We start from the raw sequence: 27,123 nt of genomic DNA, 5'->3' as shown, positions 1-27,123 counted from the left end.
TTCATAATCCATTTGACTTTTTCTATTTAACCCTCTGTATTTGAATAGATTGCATAATTGCATTACTTTAGATAATGTCTTGGATCAGTTTTTGTAAAATTGCACATTTCCATTTCTGTGCACCTATAAAACGATAACGTAACGACGTCTATATAGACCCCAGACCCCAAAATATTTTGGTTAACTGCACTGCAACATTTATTTTGTCTGCATTTTTAATGTTATATTTGATTGAAATAAAAGAGCTAACGTTGACAGAATACAAGTCATCTCACGGCTCTTAACAGCTCCATTTGACACTTTCATGTTGGATTTGAACATTTTCTGTAAAAATGAGGCACAACATCAAATAACCCAAAATGAATCTGGATTAAGTTCTCAGCCTGGGTGCTAATTTATTCTGTGTGCACAGACGTGTGCCGAATCATTCGGGGGGGGAGTCCACATCGTAGTCTGCAGCAGTGCAATAAAACCGAACTGAATCACATCCAAAATATTGTAATAGGCAGTGAAGGACACTCGCATGCACACACTCAAACATTCAAACGACATCTTCATTGCGCGACGTCCCCCCCAAAACAGACAGCACCACTTCCCAATCCCAGAAGTACTTGGGCGCCATTCAAATGAATAAATCACACACGCTAATCCCCCAAAAAGTGCTCTCATGGAAACGTGTTCAGCCCATTTGTGAGGGCTAATTGTCTGCCACCCGGGGGAAGGACTCGGGTTTGATTGATCCCTGGACCACTTAGACCGGGCAGGAGGCAGAGTGCAACGCCCATCTCACAGCACGGCGCTTTTTATAGCAGCTTTAACCCCATACATTAATGTAAAGTGTATATTAACATACAGATGATCTTATATTTAGATTAAACCACAGTTTATACACTTTACTAGGTACATCTGCTTGCTCATGCTGTTATCTAACCAGCCAATCATGTGGCAGCAACTCAATTGCAGACTTGGAAAGAAGTTCAGTTGTTGTTCAAACCAAGTATGATCTAAACATAGCTTGTATAGAAAAAGTGGACGTAGTCATCGTAAAGTCACCCATTGGTTTGCAGACCAAGGTTTTAAAGCCGTGAGTTTGTAATTTTGACCGTCGCCATCTTGGATTTTTTTGCCTTTAATGCCTGTTGCTCTCTCCTCAGGTCTCTTCCTTGCCTCCTCTGCTAGCTTCTCAGTTGGAAAGAACTAAGACGTGAGGAGAGGAGGCGAGGAAAGGAACAGAGGATGTATAAACTAAAAAATTAGAAGAGGGGATTGATTCTACCTTGTGTCAGCAGTTCAGACTGCTTGGCTGCTGAGCACATTTTAAACGCCGCTGCCTACCTGAGTATTGGATAACGTTCCATATCACAAAGCACACATCACCTCAAGCCTGGTTCCGCCAACATGACAGTGACTTCAGGACTTCACAGTCAACCAGATCTCAATCTGAATAAAGCACGTTTAGGATGTGGCGTAACGGGAGACTCACAGCTTGAATGTGCAGCCGACAAATCTGCAGCAACTGTGTGATGCTATCACGTCAACACGCTGCAGAATCTACCAGGAATGGTTGCAGCACATGGTTGGATCAATGCTTTGAATGATTCGGGCTGTTGTGGGGTCAGTAATAGAAAGGTGCACCTAATAAAGAGGCCAAAGGTCAAAGTGATGGAGTAGTTATGACAGTTATTTACCCCCCTCCTTGTCTCCTCTCCTCAGGTACTCGGTGGTGGGTTTCATTGACAAGAACAAAGACACCCTGTTCCAGGATTTCAAGAGGCTGCTGTACAACAGGTACGACACACACACACACACACACACACACACACACACACACACACTGAGTATTACGCACTGCTTCAATCACCTCCGCACACTGTGTTCCTTGCAGCACTTTACATGACACCCCTCCAGAAAGAACAGAACAGGACTAGTAGCACTAATCTCCTCTCAGCTGGCTTTCATCCTCCTCTGCTTCCAATCCTCTGGCGTGTCTCCTCTGCTGAATATAAATGTGAGGTCTGGTTATCTGCGACCTCTCTAATGTGCTTTTGATGATACTCTTTACTCGGGTCGAAAAGCACAATGTTTGGAAAGCAGCCAAAGATGTTTCAACGTGTGTTTTAAGGATCTAATGGAAATACTTTTTTGGGTTTGTTCGTCAAAGTCTACATTAATATTTAAATTGTCTAAGGTAGTAGCCATTCAAATAAAGGCTGCACAATTAGATTGAGATTCTTATAAAAATTGCAAAAGTCCTACTGCAATTTTTACTCACAAAATTTGTTACAGGTGAAATATTGGACTAAAAAACTATTTTAGTCCTGGCCTAAAAACATCTTTGTTTGGTACAGATCCCTGCAAAAATCATCAATCATCAATCCTGTTTTTCAATGAAAATGAGACAAATGATGTAAATATTATAGATTCAAATGTTTTTAATTGTGAAGCGTCAATTTACTAGACTAAACAAGTTATTACCATGCGTCTTTTCTCTACAAACTAACACACGTTATGTCAAAAAACACTGGAAGAACACATTAAATAAATAATTACTCAATAAAAAGTAAATAGATAATGCAATTAGAATATTCATAAAAGTAAATAAATAACAAAATAGTAATTATAATAATAAATAAAATAATAAAAACAATGATAATTATAATTACACCATAATTATTAAAATAAAGAAATAATAAAATAATAATATTGCTTATATCACTTCGTGCTTAAAAATGTTATTGCCTACATATCAAAGAAAAACAAAAAACTTCTAACGTCTGTAAAAATAATTCCCTCAAATTTCGCAATTGGAATATCACTCAAAATAATCAAAATTAGATCATTTTTTAAAATCTTTCAGCATTAATTCAAATATAATAACAAAATAAATGCTCATTATAGTGTTAAACCTGAAAACATAAAAAACAAACGTCTTTAAATGATCCCTGATGAACATTGAACAGCAAAAATCTCTGAATTGTGCTGTGATTGTTACCCGTTTTTACTCAGCAGTTATTTAAGTGTTGTAATCTCTATTTGTACGACTCTACCTTTCATGTTTCCAGTTCTAACCCGGTACTGAAGGCGATGTGGCCCGAGGGCAAACTGAGCATCACCGAGGTCACCAAGCGTCCTCTAACAGCTGCGACGCTCTTCAAGAACTCCATGATCTCGTTAGTGGAGAACTTGGCCTCTAAGGTGAGCAGTCTGGACGGATAAACCTTTTTGTTTCTTTCATGTGGAATTCAGATGAATGTGGTTGTTAACGCGGCGTCTCCCTCTGCAGGAACCCTACTATGTCCGCTGCATCAAGCCCAACGACGTCAAGTCCCCTCTGCTGTTCGAGCATGAGCGCTGCCGCCACCAGGTGGAGTACCTCGGGCTGCTGGAGAACGTCAGAGTGCGGCGTGCCGGCTTCGCCTACAGACAGACCTACCCTCGCTTCCTACAGAGGTACCTCCAATAATCACTTTAAACGGCTTTGGCCCCTTTCAATCATTTTGATTATTTCATGTCGGGCGTCAACTACCAATTATTTTCTTCATTGATCAATCAGCAGATTATTTGTATTCCTTCTTGTGAATGCAATAGCCCTCATTTGGAACATACCTCCACTTGAACTCAAGGATGATCTGATCAGTCAAAGTGTAGGGATGCCCCCTGGAACTCGGTTCCTAACTGGAACCGGCTCCAAATTAGTAAAATATCCAAGTAGCGATAAGGTCTAGGGTTAACGGTTCTGCTATCGGTACTTCACTTGAGTAGATGCTGAGAACTGTCATCCTCACAAATGCAATAAAACCCTCACGTTAGCGATGCCATACAGGGATTTGCTAATAAGAACAGGCTAATAAATGTAAGCTTTTATTCTTTTCTTAAATAATCATCTTTTTTTCTCACAGTATAATCTAAAATAACATATTAGAGTATTGATAAGGAACCGAAATGATAAGCAGTAATGATAAGAGTACTATTATTAATGTTTCCCATCTCTAGTCGAAGGTCACTGTCACTGTGACCTCATCTCCATCCCATTCTCGTGAACGCCATATCTCAGGAACGCCTTTAGGGAATTACTTCAAATATTTGCACAAACATCCACCTGTATTCAAGGATGAACTGATTAGGTGATCAAAGGTCAATGTGACCTCACAAATGATGTTTTTGGCCACAACTCAAGAATTTATATGCTAATTATGCTAATTCCCACAAATGTTAATAGGATAAAATGATGGAAAGATGACATTTGCACACATGGATGGATGTTATCTGCATGTTCACTGGTTGAGGAGGCAATTAATCATTGTCATAAAATGTCAAAAAATAGTGACCATTATAAACCACCTGCACTTTTGAATTTAGCCTTTAAACAACAGCAGACCAGGTCAATGAAGTATATTTATTGCTACTGATCATGTATGCAGTTGATTGGTGGATTAAGTCAGGCCTACAATTATTCACATTATAGGCATATTTAATAATTAGATGTAAAGTCAAATCATAAAAATATTTGCAGAATATAAAATATTAAAATATTTTGAAATAAATTTAAATATTTAAAAAAAGAATTAAATTTAAATATTTTGCTCATGGGACTAGCTTTAAAATCTGGGTCAAAATGCTGAAGCTGCTCACTGGGCAGCCATGAATGATTTAACCAGACTGTTTCTAACTGTTGGGTGTAAATGTGTGTTGTGTAACCCTCATCATCTAATTTTGCAGCTAATCAGCTACATCTCCAGCAGCCATCGCAAAACAACCCCTCATTTTGTCTGTTTTCCTACAAGCATAATATGTGTTTCCTCTGACCTTGATTCAAAAGCCGGCTGGATTGTTATTACTAGAAAGAGACGTGGTTATAAAACATGGTGAGTAACATGGTGAAGAAGCAAAACAACTGCCAGTCGATGACCTGCGTTAATAACTCATGTTTTATTCATAAAAGAGCTCAAGCACCTGATATTACAAGTCTGTTTACATAACAATCAGCACTAATTCGCTTTCAAGCGTACTATTAATGGCCGACATCTACATTCATTTTGTTTTGATTCAAATTAAATATCTTTGGGTTTCAGACTGTTTGACATCTGCAGACATCACCTGGTGCTCAGAACTTATGATGGGCATATTTCACTATTTTTGTCATATCTTATAGCCAAAAACTATTAATGAATGAAGATAATCGTTGGTTGCAGCCCTAAATATCTATAATCCTGATCATGTAAAGTGTCACACACAGGGTTTAAATTATTGCTTTTTGCAGGTATCACGTGTATTTATCAGGCAGATTAAATAATTAAAGGCCAAAATGTCCTTTTGGGAAAAATACCAAATAAATAAATACATTCATAAATAGCATATTTAAAAGCCTAATATTGTTTGACCTTACACTTTTTGTCAAACTGAGCGATATGGGAAACAAAGTCATTATGTAGTGATACTTTTTTTTTCTTTTTTCAGTACACTTTTGTTGAAGTTTTCAAATGAAGTTTAGAAGGTCGTTAAAATATCGTATTTTATGACTTTTTTTGACTGCAGTGAAAATGTTGTTTTTGACCACCTTTTGAAATATAAATTAAAGTACAATATTTTCTTACATAAATAGAGAGAATGTGGACTATCTCATGCAATGAATAATTTTTTTATAATAATTCAAATGCCCTTAATGCTATTTTAAAGTTGACAAAACGGAATTCAAACCGAATATCCTTTTATGTAAATGTTTGGACTGCCTCTCAATTGAACTTATTTTCAAGTTGTGTTAAATTTATGCTTTTAGATGGCTGTTTAAAACAAATGTCCGGTAGTTCTTCTATATGGACGTAACTCTGGATTATCAATGGACATATTTGCCGTCAAAAGTCTAGCGTGAAAAAAACCATCTTTCATAAGAAGCTCTCTCAGAGCAGAAAGAGTCCTTCAGGTCAGTTCTGGACTTTTAGAGACTAGTAAAGGACAGACGTGGATCCTTGGAGTCTCAAACGTCATGCTTCCCCCGCAGAGGACGATCTGGAGTGATATAACAACACTGATGTCGCTGCATAAAATCAGATAAGACCCAGAAAGCTCCACTTACACACATGTGATGCACATTGTGTAACAGATGAGATCTTAATTGGTTTGGCTCAAATGGTTTGATTTCTTTTCCTAACAATCATACAAAGCCCCTAAGTCGTAACATATCTCTCCAGATTTTGATCCAAAAAGCTTTTTAATAATCATCAGATCCTTTCGTAATGGTCCATAACACAATCGCACACATTAGACTAACCAACACTCGTCCAATATTAAACGCACACACACACACACACATACACACACACTTGTTGTAGCCTTGCCCTTATTCCCCAGCTGTCACATTTGCACACAGCCCTCGTAGAAAGCGTCGTGTTGGACGGAGGATTAGGTAATGAGTCTTTTGCATAACATGCTAACAGGTCATCAAACTCTTGGCACTTCAATCCTCCGCAATGATGCATTTGGACTTACGTCACCGCCGTGTCAGTGTGTCGGCTGTGAAATGACTCTGAATGTCTGTTGGAGAAGCGTTGGGATCTCTGAGGACGGATAATATCACTGCTGTCCTGAAATATCCTTTCAGGACAGCAGTGAAAGAGACAGACGTCTATTTTACAATGTGAACTAAGGAAGAAAATGCAGTTTTCTTATTGTACATCCATGGTCTTTATGTACAGTTATCCAGTACAGTTAGTCAAATCCTGGTTGTGCTCCTTCCTTTAGCAATCTAGATCTTAACCATCTACCATTTCCTGACCCGGCCATTTTGTCCCTCATCCAGATACAAGATGATCTCAGAGTTCACGTGGCCGAACCATGACTTGCCATCGGACAAAGACGCGGTGAAGAAGCTCATGCATGGGTGTGGGTTTGACCACGACGTGGCCTACGGAAAAACCAAGGTCTTCATCCGCACGCCACGCACGCTCTTCAGCCTGGAGGAGCAGCGGGTGGAGATGGTCGGGAGAATTGTCCTCTTCCTCCAGAAGGTGAGAGTCTGACCGCCTCATGGTCGATTACGAACGAGCGAAACTCTGACCCCATGGGGGGTTTATTACATTTCTTTCTTTCATTAATCTTAATTTTCCCTGATTTGGCCTCGACTCTAAACCAGTGAACCAAATATACAACATCTTTTTTCAGTGTTCTCATACAAATTCATGCATACAAATAACCTTGGAGGCTAGAAAAACTCAAATGTTTATACAAGCGCTAAGGTATTTTGGAACTGATATATTCTTGTATTATGAGCGCTGGAATCTTTTATCGCTCAGGTGAAAGGCTTCGCCCACACAGCTCAGATTTATTATTATTTTTAATATATTGAGTATGGAACAAGGAACTATACGTTTATTATGTTTTTTCCAAAGGTATTCATGTTCTTGATAACATTTTTCACCCATCTTAAGAGGATTTAAAAACACGTTGATGTCCACAGTGCATACAAAGAGTAACGGTATTTTTACTACCAGAACTTTTTTCTTGTTTTGGCTTGGGTGTGGCCACATGATGTGTCTCATTTTATATGAATCATTTTTATCAAATTTGCAGTTGCTCATGTTGCTCTGTGACAAGCTACACCTTCAGGAGAGGGAACGCCAGTTTCCCGGTGTGATCCTGTTGTGTCGGATCGGCGTGCAGAGCGGTTACTTTGACAGATGGAGGCATCGGTTTGTGAACCTGGTTCTCTGCTCTTCCCCGGCTGTCAAATTTCAGATGCACCGTGCAAACCGCCTGAACGCTATCTGTGAGTGACAGGAAGGGAGCTCAAAAACGTCTTGAAGCTCTATATCCTCCACAGGGGAACCATGTGATTGACACCTATACATAACCTTGTAAAGTCATTATATCAGAATCATGTTTGCAGATTCCTCCACACGCTCTGCTTTCATGTCCACATTTCTCAAGGAGTACCTTTCAGACTTGAAAGGGCTTTCAAGCCAAATTAACCCCTGTTGCGGATTGATTGGTCGACCTTTTGTATTGATCCGTGTGACCTTCTGTTGGCTCTTCCCACGGAGTGTTCCTTCCACCTCTCCCTCAGGAGAACCCTATCTTGTATCTCCCAGGATAAGCAGGCCTTGATAGCGAAGGGAAACCTCAGAGGAATCGCCAACAAAAAAAACAAACATCACAGAGGTGTCGGAGCAGGCGTCTTTAATCTCGCCCTCTATCAATATTGAGGCCGAGCGTGCAGTATGAGCTGCATGCACTCACTGACACAGGAAATCAAACAGCGCTGTGACAGCAGCACTGACTCCTGTATCTATCATGCTGTTACTCCAACAAACATCCCCGCTGAAGTCGGATCTGCTGCGCCAAGCAATCCCCCTTATCAGCACCGGGCACACCACGCAGCCTGATGCCAGCCGGGCCACGGCGGTGCCAGGACTGTCCGTCAGACGCTGACTGAGGCTCAGACACAGTCTTGTCCCTCCGTTCGCCTCACAGATTAATAATAATAGCAATTAGTTTGCCCCATAAGCCCACTAAGAAACACAATTTGTGAATCGGCACACTCTTTGTGGTACCCCTGCCTGTCCAAATTGAGAGAACATTGTGTTTTTCTGTCTCATTTTACCCCCATTTTAAGTGACCTAAACCTCTCCTGCTGGAGGGGAAGGGGGGAGTAAACCAAAAGCATAAACCAAAAGCAGTACTCGCCTCATCTCTCCACTCTTGTTGAGTGACCTGAGATGTATTGCAATCAGGCCCGAGTGCATCAACAACACCGAAGCATCCACCTTGCACAGACCAATCCAAATCATTGCCTCTTTAAGAAATGGCTACCAGAAGAAGAAAAAGAGGCAGAAAAATCCAACATAAATACAGATGTTATGAATTAAACATAGGCCACCCTCACCTTTCGTTCTGTGTTAATATGAATATTTCATAAATTCAAGCTCAGCCATCCACACCACAATAACTGTCGGCGCTTGTCAGAGTGGCAGCGATGACGAGAACAGACCCCCCCCCCCCTCGTGTATTCTGAGTTGCACCTTAATTGCTTTCCAAAGCTCTACATGGTCTCCGTGTAGCAGTTGGTTTATGAGACGTGGAGAGCGTTGTGTCTTTGGGTAGTCAGCTTTCACAGCCCGGGGGGTTTGTCTGAGCAGGAGCTAAAATAAATGTCTTAAAAGGATAAAAAGTCCTATTTTGTTTTGTTTTTATTGTTCCCAGTGGACAACTCTTGTCTTGATGCAATGAATTGTTCTCTAATAAATCAACTCTTGTTTCCGGGGTGAATCTGACTGACATGCAGTGGATATCTGTGTGCAGCCCTCTTGTGAATATCAGGCTCCTCGGTGTAAAGCCAGCGCTGCCGCCCTCTCTGCTTAACGGTCCAGAACTGATCCGTCTCCTGCTAGACCTCAGCAGAAACATGATCTGTAATCCTCTGATCCCCCTCTGAACCTGCAGAGTGTTTAAGTTATCATCTGAATATATCACCTCCATAAAAACACTCCCCCCGTGTGAGAGAACACTGCAGCAAATCAAAGGAGCGTGGTTTAACTTTTTACTGCTGGATTAAACAAAAAAAAAGGAAATGTGCTTCCTCTGGTCTCAGTAAAAAGCGGTGATGTGGAAACTGACATTTCTTTTGTTTTCTTAATCAGTAAATGAAGGCTACAGAATCTGTGCTTTCTTTTAAATGCTGCATCCTAAAAAAATATCCTGCAGTAAACAAAACCTTTGGCAAGCATAAAAACTCTAAAAGACTGTAACCGTGGGTCTTTCTCCATGGCAACGGATGTGTGGCTCACAGCCAAAGTTCGCAGGTTTTTTTTGTTTTTTTCAGACTGCTTTTTACTATTGTCTCCAGATCCTCACAAAATGTATTTTATTTTAATAATATATAAAATAAAAAATAACAGTTTACATAGAAAGGTGAGTCTTGGTCTGAGACATCTGTTTAAAAAAAGGCTAAAAATATGAAAGTAAATAAATAAAATATTAAAAAAGAAGAATTATTCACAAAGAAACTCATAAATATGTGATATTTATCTTGATTATGAAATGTCTCGCTATCTCACACCAGGATGAGGCTCCAAAAACTTTAAGAGCACTTTAATCATTGTACAGCAACCCAAACCAGCTGTGCAAATATTTAGAAAGCATATTCACTATAAACATAATGCTGATGCTGTAATTACTAGCTGTCATTCTTCCACATGATGGATCATATTCTGTGTGCATTACTTCCTCGATAAGTTGATTTTATTGTGTTTGAATAGTGTATGTGTGTGACTTCTGGCTTGTACTGCTGACCATCAGCAATATTCTTCCAATATACTTTGTCCAGTCCCATCTCATTGATGGATGAGCCGTTCAATATAATCATCAATACTGTCTCTTTGTGTTGGTCTCCTTTGATCACGATCACTTTGAGCACATTTGATTCACATCGTTGAAGTATTAGCCCCGGAGCTAAGACTTTAAACCGACATATTACTGCGAGATATGATTGAAGGAATGTTTAGTGGTGTTAGTGTTGCTGTGTGTGTGTGTGTGTGTGTGTGTGTGTGTGTGTGTGTGTGTGTGTGTGTGTGTGTGTGTGTGTGTGTGTGTGTGTGTGTGTGTGTGTGTGTGTGTGTGTGTGTGTGTGTGTGTGTGTGTGTGTGTGTGTGTGTGTGTGCACCGCTCACCAGAGCACTTTATTGATTTATGATAATGACTGCTGGCCCCGGTGTCCCCCGTGACGGGCTGCAGTCAGAGCACGTTGCAGCCTCACTGAAATTGTGTCGCACGCTCTCCATCCCCGCCTCCCCTCCGCCCATCCGTGTGCATCGAGCATGTTGGCGAAAAGAAAAAAAAAAACAGCTCGATATCCCCAGAGGATGTGGAAAGTCAGGCGTTCAGCAGCAGTCGAGTGTGTCGATGGTGCAGAGCGGCCTCTCTGTCGCTCCATGTCGGGATTTGTTTTGTTTTTCCACAACAAGGTGAAGGGTTGTTTTTGCGGTGGACCTTTTTTTTTTTTTTTTTTTTTTTTATTGCCAACACTGCAGTTCAGTTAATGACCTTTTATTATAGCTGCAGTCCCAGTACTTTTAACAAACAGGCCCTATAGGGCTATTTTCTGGGTGCATCTTTTTATCTCAAGTTACAGTTACAACATGTTTTCATGCGTTAATGCTCATAATCCTCCTTGTTTTTCTCATCCTGGCTGTCCTGCAGCACTTCTTCTCACCCTCTCTCTGAAACGCTCCGTTGTAGCGCTTGCTCCTCCCTCCAGAAAGCAAAGTCTGCTCTGATTGGTCAGCTAGCCCGCTCTGTTGTGATTGGTCAACGATTCACATTTCCAAAAACTCTTCTTCTGGAGCTTCAGCTCCGTCTCTCTCTTTTGTTGTTTGAGGGCCAAACTAACTGGAAGGAATTTTACGTTATGACCTCATAAAGTTACATTATGACCTCATAAAGTTACATTGTGACCTCATAAAGTCACAGAGCTGAAGGAGAGAATTCAATGGAGCCGTTTCAGGAGCTCAGGAGCTTCTGACGGGGAGGGTAACTCCTTTTAGGCGTGGACTTCAGGTTTTACACTCTACTTTTACATGTACAAAAATATATATAACACACTAAAGAAGAGGGAAAAAGTGGAAAAGCATAATAGGGCCACTTTAAAGACCTTCAGTAGCCACTAATGGGGTCCTCTCCCCTCCTCTCTGTGTTCTGCTCAACATCCCAACCGAAACCTTTCCAGCTCTCCACAGTTGTCCTGGCTCGTGTAACATGTGTGCACCCCCTCCCCTCTCAAGTAAAACCCCAGCAATCTGTCCCGCTTTGTTGCGACCAAAGATCCCCAATCTGGCTTTGATGAGCTCGTAAATCCCGGGGCCCCGGAGTGTGGAGAGGGCGGGCTCCATGATGGCTTGAGTGTCTAAAAAAAAAAGGGGATGATCAGATGGCTTTATTGGCCGGGAGGGTAAGGGGGCGGACCGTCTGGGGCCTTGTTATTGGCTTGATTTATCCACAATCCCCCCTGAGTGTCATCTTCATCAGCTCACCAGCGTCATCGGATTTGCCGGGCAGAGAATGTGTTGATGTTGTGTTTGTGCCCCGTCGTAATTCTAACCTCTCGCCACTTTCCACCTGTCACACACCTTAACGAGGCTCCAAGGACGGTGGAGACACTTTACGTCCTCTCTTATCTGATTTATGGTTGCTTTATGGTCCCTTTATTCTCTCTCTCTCTCTCTTGCTTTGCCTCTCACCTCCAGCTCCGGGCGTATACGTAACGTAATTAGTGATTTGTTGCTTAGATAAACACAGTGGTGGATCTGGCACCGAGGCCGGGGCACCATGTGGATGTTATCCTGGCAACATCTTAACTGAGCTCTCACTGGAAATCTGATTTGGCCCATTTTCTGCTTTGTGTATTATGTGAGCACATATGGGGTGGGACACTGTCTGTGTGGGGGGGAATATACTGAGATTGAATATACTGAGACTGAATATACTGAGACACTGTATTAGAATAAAAAAAGTCCATTGTAGGGATGTTTTCTGGTTAAAATATAATTAGATGAATCTTTAATGCTGTATTTAAAACATGTTCTTAGATTTTCTTGTGTATCAGTTTATTAGTGTTATAATATGTTAATCACCTTTTTTTCTGTAAATAATAAGATAGGAAATACAAAAATAAACTATTGTTATCAAGATAAGTTGATTTGGATGTATGAAATGCAGATAACCTTAAGATAAGATAAGATAAGATAATCCTTTATTAGTCCCGCAGCGGGGAAATTTGCAGGCTTACAGCAGCATAGAGTAGAAGAAAAACAAAAAAATGCTAATCGTTCCGCGCAGCTCAACCTCTGCATTCTATCAAAGTAAATGAAAGTAAACACGATGACGTCAGCTGTATATTGCAATAGAACAATAGAGTCACATTCAGAATGTAAACACAATTACTGTGGATTATACTGTGTATTTATAGGATTGTACAGGCAGATAAAGAATGAAACATCTCTCTGTCATTGTGACGGTGCTAAATCGATAAATTCTACCTTCAGTCACATCTTCCTGTACAATCTACAAAGATCCTGTTCATCCTCATAAACGTGCAGCTATTGTCCAAAATGTTAAATATCATACAGAAAATAAGATTTCTTTCTGGTAATAACTGACCTTTGTACACAAAAAACTTCTCAGTGAAGGAATGTTACATGGTTTATATAAAATGATACTGTGGAATCATCAGCTAGCCACAAAAAATAGCTATTTGAGTAAAAACCTGGCAGAAATTAAATGAAAAAGCTGCACATAATAGAAAATGAATTAAGAATTGCTTAAACTATGATATGCATATGAAATGGAGCTCAAGGATGAAAAAGAGTTCCATAAACAGTTTGACCACTCAGAATATATATTGGTGTTTAAATCAGGATGGTTGGATATTCCCACATCTTTTCTATTTACTAACTTTAAAAGTTTAAAATACCAATTTAAATGCACTCACAGTGGAGCATTAACACCAGGTGTTAGTCCACAGTTATGTTTGACCCTCTGAAAGCTCTGCCTAATTTACCGTAACACTCTGAATATGGTCTGAATTTAAATGAAAGAACCTTTAAACCTTGGACACAGAGATTACTAACTAAAAACCCATTCATTCCTCCCACCGCTGTCACCCTGAGCATGTGGGAGAATCATCTCAGGGCTCGATTAGTGATGAGTAACTGTTCCTCTTTCTTCTTATTCTCATTCATTACGTATTAAAGGAAACCGAGGATAAGGTCGTCAGCTGCCATTTTGCCAGAGAAAAGCACCATTTGAGACTTAAAATATAACCGCGGATTAGAGGAGCTATTTTTGTTCCTGAATAGATGTTGGTTGCTTTGCATAAGCATGAAGAAATGGCAGAGAATATACTGAATGTTAAGATGTAAATACACTCTGTTCTTTCTGTCTTTATAGAGGAACCAACGCAAAAATTTAAAGGGTGGTTTAATTTAGCATAAGCTATAAAAAAAGCCCTTTTTTCAGATGTAAGACGGTGTTTGTTTTAGTTTATGAAATGTGTTTTAAATAGTTTTGTGATGCTTTACTTTGAAGGTTCTTATAAGAAGCGTTATGATCATAATTCCTTATAGGATGCTTATTAACATCATGTGTTAAGACTGTGAAAGTGTTAATAGTAGCATTATAAATACATTCATTGTTTGATTATAAGACATTTTACAAGCAGGTTATAGTCTGCTTAAGAACAATGCTTAAACGCCTTATGAGTTTCTTATAATTGCTGCATTTTGTTTTTATCTGTGTCTAATAAAGGCCCAAAATAATCCTTAAAAACCTGTTAATTAGTGTATAATAAAGGATATATTAACCTTAATAAGACATTGTTCTTGCTTTATCCGGTACCTGCAAAAACATAGTTAAATGCTAATATATTCGTAATAAAGTATGTATTATTTTTGATAAAGCAAGAAAGTTTAGAAAAGGTTTACTTCCTGTAAGTCGCTTTGGATAAAAGCGTCTGCTAAATGACTGTAATGTAATGTAATGTAATGTTTAACAATGATATAATAGATACATAAGTTAAACTTGTTAAATGTGTTTGTAATGCTATTATTAACAATTATAAGAAACTCATAAGGCTTTTATTAACATTCTTAAGCAGCATATAAACTGTTAACAATTTATTTTAAGTGCATATAAATGTCTTATAATCTAACAATAAACATGTTTATAATGCAGTTATTAACACTTTATTAACACATAATGCTAACAAGCATATTTTAAGGACTGTTTAGAGCTGTTGTACCTATAAACTAACATTTATTACAGAGACCTGAATAGAAAGCATTACAAAAATGGATAATCCTTCAGATTTTCAGAAAAAATATTTAGTTTTCGACAGATAGATGTGACAAAAAATACATACAGTGAGACATGATTCCATTAGAAAGACTACAAGACAAAAACTATTGACATAAGACTTTTTTTATCTGCTCTGTCATTTCTAAGCTTGTAATAATTACATAAAAACAAAACACTATTCAAGAACCAGAGATGTCATGCACATAAACAAGGCCAGGAGGCTTTAGTCTGTATCAGATAACATCCTCGGGAGATATTTATCAACTTTTTAGTCTGAAAAGGCTGATCTCAGATTACTGGACATAACACATGGTTACATAAACTTTAGGGCTTTAAAGCTTCCCCCTTTCTGAGAAAGACGGTGTGACCAGACTGTCTGGATTTCTGTCATTGATCTCAGTGTGATGCAGATTTCTTTCGGATGGCCGTCCTGTTTACAATTCAGATTTAATGTTGTGGACGAATCACGGCTCTGAAATATATCCTTCAGTTAATGCTGTTCAAAGGATGTGACAGCGTGTTACATTCCTTTAATTAAAAAGTGACATTTCACATTAAAACAAAATGCAACAGAACATCTTAAACACAAATTTGCGGCCGATGTGGATGCAACGTTATCATCTTGAAAGGACATGAATTAATCTTCTGCTTCCACGTTCCAGTGGTGCATGACTTCTCTTCTTCTTGTGAATTATCACACCGCCAGTCTCATCAGGTGAAAAAAAACCGACGGCCACCCCCACGCTCTGAAAGATTAAATATTCATGATCTCCGTCATTACTTTGCATTGCTCTTCCATGATATTCAGGAGTGAGCCTCTAATGCAGTACTGCCTTTGGTTTATGGCACTAAATGAACTCTTATTGCTGATTATTTAGGATTATTTTTGGTACAATGTATCCAGATAAATGTATGAATAATTTAGGAGTTATGTGTAAGAAAGAGGGAGCAAACAGTAAAAATAAGAGAGCATATGGTGGTGGTTTTAGTGAGGGCGGATCAGGAGTTATGGCTCCCTGGAGTCCCACTTCCATCTATTATTCATGTTTTAGAGGGTCTGATAGCCACTCAACCCATGTTTGGTTACAGGCAGGCTAAGGGCTTCTTATTTTAGTCTGAATGCATATTATTCAACCATTACGAGCACTGGTGCATAACAAATAAACAATGGTTAATGAATTCTAATGATGAGTAATGAAAAAACAATTTATCTCCATCATTGTAAATGAAGAAAGAGGCTGTATGACACATTGAAATACACATTTATATATTAGCTTATTTATTCATATGCAGCTGTATTTATAGCTTTTTTCCATACTTTTATTTTGATTTCGTCGTACCTTTTTATAGTCATCGTTGCATAAGAGTTTAAAATAGCCGAGTTAGCGACGGATATTCTGCCAAATAAATAATTCAAATCTAGAATCTGCAGTTAAAGATGTCCCTTCGTTCCTTCCTCCGGTGCTAAAAATGGAACTTCACTTAAGATAAAGGTCAGTGGAAGTCATGCATGTTGAGGTCTATATGAGTCCTCACAGTTATAAGTAGCAGAGATGGGGCAAAAATAGGATCCCCGTTTTATTGCCGTGCATCATGGGTAATGTAGGAACCATTGTTTCTAGAACTTGACAGATTAAAGGGGGACACTACAAGCAAAAAAACATAGTTTTTAATGCACTGGTCAATTTTGAGATTTCTCACTGTTTCACTTCCATAACATGTCTTATTTCAGACTAGTGGATAGAAATTGTCCATAATACAATTTGAGGTGTTCATTTTACTACTTTGTCTATTTGCTTCTTTAGATTTCTCCTAAATTCACCAAAAGTTACCATTAAATAATGCCTAATTTACATATTTAAACATAACCTTTCAGAAAACTTGAAATACAAAAAGATATTGTCTTAATGTAAGTTATCAACTGGGGAAGTTTCATGCTGATATCTATTAGTTATTTTTTTTTACCCTATTCACCTGTTGTCTCTTCAAAATGTATGTCATTTCACAAAACATATCTTTAAAGGCCGTTTTCTCTAAATAAGTTTTTTTTCAGACTCTGATCCAGAAATCTCCACTTCAGTAGTACTGACATAACCCAAACTTTACAGTCATATTACCATCTATATTCTGAAGGTTTTCACAGAGGGGTTTGTTCATATATCATTCAAATCCTGATTCTTACAATATTGAATTTCTGAAAACATGGCGAAGATTTTGGTTATAGCTGTTGACAGTATTTTCAGATTTATGGTGTTTCAAAGAGAAATCCAAAAATTCCCTCTTTAAAAACCTTTATTCTTAATATGTCAACAAACCTTTTTTTACCCAATTGTCTCTTACAGGGATTAAAAGTCTTGTTTGACTGTTTTCTTTCTGTCTCTTGTGAGTCTCTCATTTGTCACTCATGGCAGTGAAGTATAGTAATCATTCCTCAAGAGCCATGCACAAGTTGTGTTCTACGCATGTGAAAATACAGTGATGAGGCTTATTGATTGCAGTTACATAAAAGCTCATCATGTTTCCCCGTGTCTGCAGGTGTGGAGGGGCACCATAGCCAGAATGCGATACCGGCGGATGAGAGCGGCCCTCGTCATCCTGCAGGCCTACCGACGCTACAAGGTGAGATCGTACGTCCGCGAGGTCAACCGCCGCTTCAAAAACGTCCGGTCCATGAAGGACTACGGCCGGCATGTGAAGTGGCCGACGCCCCCCAAAGTCCTACGCAAGTTCGAGGAGGCCCTCAGGAGCATCTACAACCGGTAACATTACTTTATCTTTAAATGTTATGTTGTGTTATCTGCCACCATTTCAAGATTTAGATAGAGGTTTATGCTTTTTAAACGCAAATAACAAACTGGTTTTTTTTTAATGCTGTTTGTGGTCCATTCTCTTTTATTTTGAAATGTTAAAATATAAAGTAAAACTGCCTTTAAATGCAAAATAATGCACCATCCCTTCTCATTCAAACCGACGCAGAGGATGAGCCTTTGTTGAAATAAATGTTTTTTAAATGCTGTCTGTTGGAGAGAAAAGCATTTTCCTGTATTGGCTGAACGAAAAGTGGGTCTGACCCCAACAGCTGGAGAGAACGCGTGGCCTCCAGTGTTATTTTACATCCAGATGAGTCCGTTTGAAGCATCTTGAACACACGTTTCCTTCGGCCCTGGGCTCACACTGGGCTCATTGATTTTTCTTCCCCTCATCAAAGACTCATCGCTGCCTTTCATCCCGACGTCTGTTTGTTTGCTTCTCTCTATTTGAAGCCTGGCACCGTAAGAAACTAGCCTTCCCAGAGAATGATGTTGGCTGTCAGGATGTGTGAGTTAAGGGCCAATAAGTACAGTACAGCTGGGGTCCGATTCTGTCCCGCTGACACAGCTATCAAGGCCTAATGCTGTAGTCTCAATGGAGAGGGTTGGTTTTCTTCAGCTCTCAGTTCTCTCTTTGTATGTGTGTGTGTGTTTGTGTGTGTGTGTGTGTGTGTGTGTGTGTGTGTGTGTGTGTGTGTGTGTGTGTGTGTGTGTGTGTGTGTGTGTGTGTGTGTGTGTGTGTGTGTGTGTGTGTGTGTGCCTCCAGGTGGTGGGCATGGACGCTGATCAAAGGCCTCTCTCCGGAGGAGGCCCTGCAGGTGAGGGCCAAGGTAGCCAGCCTGGAGGCTCTGAAGGGCCAGAGGGCCGACTTGGGGCTGCAGAGAGCCTGGGAAGGAAACTACCTGGTGAGTCGGGGGGGGGTGGCAGGGTTGGTGGGGAAAAGTGATATAGACATGGGACGATATGAAACAATAATGTCATCCTTATCCTAGCAAAAACAATTCAGATTCACCATATTATCCTGATAATAAAGTATCAAAATATGCTTGAAATGGCACTAAGACATAAATATCACTTTCCCTTACATGTTGTTAGGAAACAAATATTTTATGCTTTTTACCATCTTTTTTTAAGAGATTTTTTTCTTTTTTTTGTTTGTTTGTTTATCATAAATCACCAGGTTTCCTTGAATCTGTCCTTTATAGCACGATAACTGTATTTTTTAAAACATGCTTTATTTATTTACATCACTGTTCTACCATGATAAGGAGCTAGACAGGTGGGTTTTTTTTACGGTATTTACCATTATTCCGATGATGGAATGGATTTTTTTTTAATAATCATCCGTGATAAACTCCTATATCGTCCCATCACTAAAGTAATGAGAGTGTCTTTATATGTTTAAAGGAGAAAACTAAACACAGCAACAGTGGAATTTTTTTAATATGTGTCTTAGTGTGTGCAACTGTGTCAGTGTTGCTTCTGTCATCAGCTGTTACTTTATGGTATTGCGTCTCTTTTCTGAACTTAATGTTCAAAGAATATTCACATAAATTTGATGAAATAAGTCACTTGATTACAATTTCTATCTGCTATCAAGTTTGCTTACATCAGTAGCAGTAGGCTAGCAAAACACAACAGATTTGACATTGAACACAGAAAATATCCAGGCCAATTAAAGGCATTGGGAGGGCTAGCTGTGTCCCCGTTTCCAGTCTTTGTGCTAAGCTAAGCTAACGAGCTTCATATTTACTGTACAGACGTGAGAGTTTAAAGTATCAAAAACGCATATTTGCCAAAATGTTGAACTTATATATGTGACAAATGTGAAATATTATTAATTGAAATCGGCAATGAGAGTAAATATAGTTAATTAGGAGATTCGTAATGTCAGTAATTTGACAGATTGAGTTTATCACACTTCCTAGTGAGAGTGTGAATAAGATAACTCTTTCTCTGTCTGAATTCCTTTAGATATTTTGAGTGTTTTAACAGGTTTTCTGTGTGTTTTGTGTCCGACAGAAGCGAGACAGCCCTGATTCGGCCTCGTCGTTCACACTGGTTTCCAGCGAGCTGCAGCGTAAAGACAAGTTCATGAGGATTTTGTTCTCCGGCAACGTTCGTAAGGTACGAAGAAGACTTTTAAAGAATTCATCCACTCCTAACCGCATGCACTCACAGTCACAACATGCATCCGTCTGCACAAACAAGCAAACCCCAACTGCTCGCGGTTTCCCTCCGTCTCCCTGCAGGCTGTTTGGATGTGTTTCTTATCCTGCAGGGTGAGTAATGAGGAGCTTTTTGTGTTTCCACAGATCAACCGATTCCACAAGGCGGAGGACCGGGCTGTGCTCATCACTGACCGCCACCTCTACAAGATGGACCCCCTGAAGCAGTACAAACCCATGAAGAGCATCCCCCTCTACAACGTATGGCACTCTCCAATTCCTTTTCACAGCTTCTTCTATTACAAACACAGGCCGGGAAACAGAGGGCGGATCATTATTAGACACAGTTCTAAACAGCATTTTAGTGCAGATTTCCAAAGAGGTTTCATATTTTGGAGATATCTTCTAGATGAAAATCCATAAAATACTGTTTCATGTGAAGCAGGTCAGAATGAAAAAGGGTTTATGTAGAACAGCTTTGGATTTGAATGACATGTTACCCACTTCAAAATGAAACCATGATTCATATAAGCTCAAGATAACGCTTCGAAAAAGCCCAAGAGTCTTATTTTGATTAATCTAAAGAGTCAATTTAATATCAAAATATTTATTTATGAATGAGGTGAGCATTCATTTAGCCTCTGTTTAACTTCTATAAACAGAGACACAAAGAGAAACAACCGTCTCATCACATCTATTCTTTCACATTTAACTTTTTCGCAATATACCAGAAATGGCAATAACCATGATATTTAAAAATGAAATATTTATATCGTGTCGATGATGCACACTTGGTGATGTTGTGCAAATACTCCAGCGCCGCATTAATCATTTTATACATAATTTTATGGTAACAGACTCTCTCTTCACCTCCTAACTCTCATATTTTGAGTGAAATTCATTTGACAAAAACGAGGCAAATCACTCATTTAACTAAGTTAAAGATGCATTTGACTGATAGCATTATTATTATTTACATAGTTTTTAATTTTCTATAATTATCAAGATATTATCGTGAATTCACTTGGCCAAGATAATCTGATAGTTTGACAGCTATATAATAGGGAATAATAAAAATAAATTGCTTTGTAGCCAGTAGAGGTAAAAAAAACAATAAAGATCATATTGGGAAAAATGAAAAAACGCTTCATACTATAATGTGTTTAACACATGAAGGAATAAAACCTGTTGAAACCATTTTAAAATGAATTTAAAAGACACAAACTCACGATAAGCAGCAGTAATTTGAAGTCTATTCCTGTTAACTATTTGATAAAGACTTCACTACTGCTGGCCAACTTTAATTAAAATGGCTGCCTCATTATACAGAGACCGTAATGTATAGCAGAAAGAGCACTCTGAAAGTCTGCCTCATTAGAATAAAATGTATTAGTTTAATTATTAAAGACCCAGTGCAGTAATAGGATTATATTGAACAAGCTTCTCATAATGTACTTCGTTTAAATTTCCATAAATGTACAGTAGAGTACTACATGTTGCCTTTGAAACACTGACTCATAAAATCTAATTATATATTTTTGGTAAGAGGTTTCAGGGAAGTTGCTTTAAAGTGGTTTAACAAATTATATAAATTTAAATATGTATATATGGATTAGAGTGCACAGTATATTGGTTTCACAGTCATCTATTTTTACCCTGCAAGGCATTTTTATTAATAAGAAAAAAAAAATCCCACATAAAAGCTTTCTTAAGACTTAAAACAATACATTTATTACGAATTAAAAGAAAATTAAATTAATTAATTGACCGTTAAAGTCATTTATTTAGCAAAAATTGTAAATATTTGGTTTCTTAAGCTTCTTAAATGCGAGGATTTGCTTATGTTTTCTTTCTCATGTCATCTTTAATTGAATATCTTTAGTTTTTTACTGTTTATTTTACAAGACAACTTGACATTTTGTGACATTTTATAAACCAAACGGTTATTTGATCATGAAATAATCATGAGTTGCAGCCTTTCCAACATACATGTTAATTTTATGCAACAGTGAGACATAGACTCTACGATATTCCTGCACTCCTAGTCGAGGTTTACATTCTGCTGGATGTGACAGCAGCTGTATTATCGCTGGTCTCCACATCTCACCAGCCTGTTACCCTGTGGCAACATGTCAAAATGCAAAAATCTCATTCAGCTCTACAATTGGCTGATTTTAATTCATATTCACGCTGTGATAGGCCCATTAAAGCTGCTACATGCACACAGCACATGAGGCTGTTTCCATGGCATTTCTGTCCTGTGTGTGTGTGTGTGTGTGTGTGTGTGTGTGTGTGTGTGTGTGTGTGTGTGTGTGTGTGTGTGTGTGTGTGTGTGTGTGTGTGTGTGTGTGTGTGTGTGTGTGTGTGTGTTGACATCATGCTACTTGTTTTTGTCACTATCACTGACAGAATCTGTTGCATATAAGGTGGAATTTATTTATTGCTGTCTTGTTTTCATCAATTTTTCTCACCAAATGTAATTCATTTCTGATTCGGAGGCTGCAGTTGTCATTTAGTTTTCAGGAAAATACTGTATGCTTATTTGCTTTCTTGCAAGGCAACAGCAAAGAAGACAAGAATTTTTTATGCCCGACCAAGAAATAGTCAATCACAAAACACTTTACACTACAGTTTTAACTTGTTTACGTGTTTCCAGTCTTTATGCTAAGCTAAACTAAGCTAACTGGCTGGAGCTCTATATTTATTTACATTTATTTATATTTAATATTCATCTCAAGGATTTAACACTTTTTTATTACTCTTTCTTTTTTAACATTCTATACCATATCTTTTTCGAATTACCATACTATGACTTTTTTAACATACTATACTAAACTATACAGGTGCATTCTCATGTAAAAGGTGCTATATAAATAATGGCCAAGTCTAGCTGTGATGTGGCCTGCATGAAAAAAGAGGGTAAAAAAACATTTAGACTAAAACCGAGTCATAAAAATCCAATAGATCTTCACAAACGTATTTATGCAGTTAAAGGTAAATGGACCGCAAAGTCTCCTTTTAATGAAAACAAAGAGAGAACAGAAAGCAGCATTTAAATGAATGTGTAAACAAACTACTGATGATTTAACCAGCCCTGCTGTTGTTCTCTGCTTTGACACATGTATTGCTCACGCTATTTCCTTGCACCACTGACCCTGGAGGTGAATCAGGAATGAGACAGGAAGTAAAGAAGTAATGCGTTACTCTGTGAGGGTGGAAAGGCCCCCGTCGTTTGGTGAAATGAGTGAGATATGAGGTTGGTGTGCGGTGACAACTGTGACGAGACGCCCCAGTGTTCAATCTGACAGAGTGACAAGAGGGAATTAGAGGAGAGCTCGGAGACGGACATCCAAAGCCTGTAGCGCTGCATCTGGAAGTGAGATGGGGAGGTGGAGTCGAGACAGATGGTGGAAAAGATAGAGAGAGAGCTGCATGATTTTTAATTATTGTTCATTCAGAGAGTCACACACACACACACACACACACACACACACACACACACACACACACACACACACACACACACACACACACACACTGAGCCGAGTCCCATACACCAGGCATATGGAGAGCCATCAGTGTTGTAGAAGGACACATAGTAAGGTTTGCAGCTTTCACACTTTGAGAGTGACACAACAAGAGTAGAAGAGTAAACAAACACGATAACCAGGCAGCAACCTCCAAGTATGAAGAGTGAGGCAAATGCTGGAGTGCATTTAACCTGCATTCTCTCTAATGTCCATCAGGGGGCGGCTCCTCTGGTTGTATAGAAGTCTATGAGAAAATGACTCTACTTCTCTCTTGATTTACTCCCTCAGTAAACATTGTAAACATGAGTTTATGGTCTCAATCTCTAGTTTCAAGTCTTCTTCAATACAGCATGATGTTCATTTAGTAAAGTATGCTCCATTTAGAGTCAAACAGGCCATAAAACAGAGGAGAGACATTTTTTTTGTCTTTAAAAAAAAAAAAAATCTAAAACAATTAATAATTTGTTGCACTGTTAAAGGATAACTCTTGTGATATTCTATATTTTTGTTATAGTTAACAAATCCCATCAAAACATGAATTGTTCCTACTAACGAGTCTGTGTATCTAAAGCCTGGTATCTCTTCTTCCTCTGAGCCGTAGAGCTCCATTAAAAACACATCAGTGATCCTCTCTGTTGTTCCTTCATCACCATGAACACACACACTGTAGTTTATTCTGAATCAACCACAAATACACTGTCCTGCTGCCAGAAAATACTAACTAGACTAGAGCACCAAATGTGGATTAATCCGCCGCTGAAAAACAAATGCACTATTTCCTACTGTGTGAGTAATATTTCTTAAGAACTACAGTGACTAGCTGTTTTAGGAAGCTACTGAGCCTTTTAAACAATATATTTGTGGTTCCTATAGGTTCCTGCTGTAGATGTGCATCTTCATTTAATTTTTTCTATTGTTTTTGTTTTTATTGTGGATTTTGTTGACAATATGAGAAATATAGACAATTAACAGCCTCTCTATTTTAAAGTCATTCATCCTTTTAGTCCCAATCACATCCCTGATTATAAACCGCTGCCCTGCTGCATCCATCACAACGGGGCCTTTTTATAAATGTCAAGCTGAGTGAGCGGGTGAGTGAGTTGGTCAAGGTGAAAAAAGTGCACATGTGGGTGGGAGAAAAGACATGTAGAGAGGAAGAGGGGTGAGGAGGAGATGGAGATGTGCTGCAGGCTGAGAGCCACGGCAGGGTTACGCGGCGCTATCGATCGGAGGAGGAGGTCACACAGAGGGGAGAGCAGTTAGCTCGTTGTTGATTAGCACTGATAGGCTAACACCACACCACATCACTGCCCGATACTGTGTGTTTACTGCTGCTCCTGCAGGGCAGCATGAGAGCTGACAGATGGTTGGTTCTACAGTAAAGAGCCGACTACTGTCCGCCAAAACGATTTACACGCCAATTAATGCCTGTGCTGCAAAAGAGACATCGTTACACTCTATGTGTTCTTGAATTAAACGTATATACGGATGAAGAAATGGTGAAATATCCGTTCTGCATCAGTGACTCGTCTCCCTGTTTTGCACCATCTTTTTTTTCCTTTTCATTTTCTACTCCACACTCACATCCACCCACCCCCACCTCACCCGTCTCCCTATCTAGTGCTGTCTTTCCTCTCCTCTCCTCCTCCTCCTCCCTCTCGCTGCTGCTGCTGCCGCTTCTCTCCTCCCGTTGTTGTCATGCCAACTTCCCAGGAGACAGCGTTGTCATGGATACGGGGCGGCAGGGCAGATCAGCTGATGTCTGGTGTCGTTCAGGCATGTGCACAAATCGCTCTCCTGTATGTGCACTCTTCTACTTCCCTTTTTCTTTTTCCCCAGCGAGGCATATTTCTGATCCCTGCGGCTCTTTTTTTAATTTATATATATATAATATATATATATATATATATATATATATATTCACCCGTTGATCTCTTCACTTCAGTCTGTTTTTTTCAACACTTCCTACCCCCCACAGCTGCATTTGTTTGTATAGATGAACGGTGTACATTTGCAGCCTATTCTTAAACCAGCGGGTAGAAAAAATAATGTCTTAAATTATGCAAAATATCGCAAACATGATCAGGTTAAGAAGGTGATGACGCATAACTGTGTTAATAAATTCATACATGTCAGAGGCAACTTGCAGGCAGTTTTTTTGCCCTGTAAACATCTCTGTCTGGTTCGCTGAAGATCTCACAGCAGCTCATTATATCATATTCATTTAATCACCCGTTGTTCCTGCTGCTTTTTTCCCCTTCTATCTTTACAGGACTGTGGGGATGTGTTATATAACCGATAAGTTGATCCCGTAAGAATACAGCGTGCTGTTCTTGTTATGTCCTCATGACAACTGCAGAACCAAAACCATAGTGGTCTGGTCTGCACATTTACAACCACACATTGTAAAGTAGTTCTATTACAAGTGCTTTCACCAAAATACACCCACTTGTGTGCGTACTCTGGGAACATGGCATTTCTAAATGCAGCATTTTGGTGCAGTCCTCTTCGTAAAAAAATATGTAAATTAATAATGTCCTCCTTGAGCCAATCAGTGTGATTTTAAAAAAGCAACATAGCAGAGCTGTCAGATGCATAATATTCCATATTTTTTCAAATATATTAGTGTAATAGAAAGGAAAGAGAAAAGAAGCGTCATGTAAGTTTTATTTATACAGCCTAATATCACAAAGCGTCCTTTAGAGATTGTATAATCTATACAACACACAACACACTCGATTCAGAAAAAGGAAAAAAAATCCTTCAAAAAAACAGGGAAAAGGTGGAAGAAACCAGGGAGCAACCCCCAGGTCTAAAGTGTGAGCCAATGCTGAAGTGCCTTAAACTTGCATTCTCTCTAATGTCCATCAGGGGGCGACTCCTCTGGTTGTATAGAAGTCTATGAGAAAATGACTCTACTTCTCTCTTGATTTATTCCCTCAGTAAACATTGTAAACATGAGTTTATGGTCTCAATCTCTAGTTTCAAGTCTTCTTCAATACAGCATGATGTTCATTTAGTAAATGATGCTCCATTTAGAGTCAAACAGACCATAAAGCAGGGTATGCTTTAGGGCGGGGCTACCTACCAGGTCTCTACCAGAGACGTATACGGCGTCTCCACGCCACGCCTCCACAGTCCAAATATGGTCACTTATGTTCACTGGTTGCAAAAAAAACAAGATGGCGACGGCCAAAATGCCAAACTCAAGGCTTCCAAATGGCAGTCCACAACCAATGTGTGATGTCACGACGACTGCGTCCACTTTAAATATACAGTCGATACAGAAACCTCCCTTCTCTACAACTGACAGACATGCAGTAGATGTCGCGTAAACAGGAAAGACAAACATAATAAAATGACTGCATGGACTATCAGAATTACATGGTTTGTTAAATGTTTGTAAACATATATGAAGAATACGGATCCGGGGAGACCTCAAGCAGCTTGGGAGTCTTCCAACACTCACTCACCTGGAAAGAGGACAGACCACACAAACACACAAGAGACAAAGCTCAAGCATTCACACAGTAAGGAGGAAGAAAGACATGCAGAAGTAGAGACAAACAGAGAGGCTGAATCTCCTGGAGGACAAAGATCCAGATCTAACCAGAAGTGTATAGAGGCTGCACACTCAACCCGTCAACATATAATCAAGGGTTGTTACGGAAATGTATGCCCACCCTCTAGTTCCCTCTTAGGAAAACACTGTCAGCACTGTTGCAGCTGTTTGCACCGTGAAGGGCATCCCACAAACACAATCATACGTTCAAA

General features: G+C 39.2%; 1 protein-coding gene across 1 annotated transcript in view; it reads left to right on the top strand.

Annotated features, from left to right (window-relative positions):
- Positions 1–27,123, top strand: part of myo1d (myosin 1D) — a 103,386-nt gene that overhangs the window by 44,651 nt on the left and 31,612 nt on the right. Inside the window, exons 13-20 of the mRNA XM_054598522.1 lie at positions 1,714–1,788; positions 3,063–3,195; positions 3,284–3,450; positions 6,797–7,004; positions 17,377–17,600; positions 18,418–18,556; positions 19,674–19,778; positions 19,967–20,080. Coding sequence (XP_054454497.1) covers positions 1,714–1,788; positions 3,063–3,195; positions 3,284–3,450; positions 6,797–7,004; positions 17,377–17,600; positions 18,418–18,556; positions 19,674–19,778; positions 19,967–20,080 — 1,165 coding nt within the window. The remainder of the gene's footprint in view (positions 1–1,713; positions 1,789–3,062; positions 3,196–3,283; positions 3,451–6,796; positions 7,005–17,376; positions 17,601–18,417; positions 18,557–19,673; positions 19,779–19,966; positions 20,081–27,123) is intronic.

Source organism: Anoplopoma fimbria, chromosome 5, assembly GCF_027596085.1.
Source record: "Anoplopoma fimbria isolate UVic2021 breed Golden Eagle Sablefish chromosome 5, Afim_UVic_2022, whole genome shotgun sequence".
Taxonomy (NCBI): Eukaryota; Metazoa; Chordata; class Actinopteri; order Perciformes; family Anoplopomatidae; genus Anoplopoma; species Anoplopoma fimbria.
The sequence above is the reverse complement of the archived record's forward strand: the minus strand, read 5'-3'. Positions and strand labels throughout refer to the sequence as shown.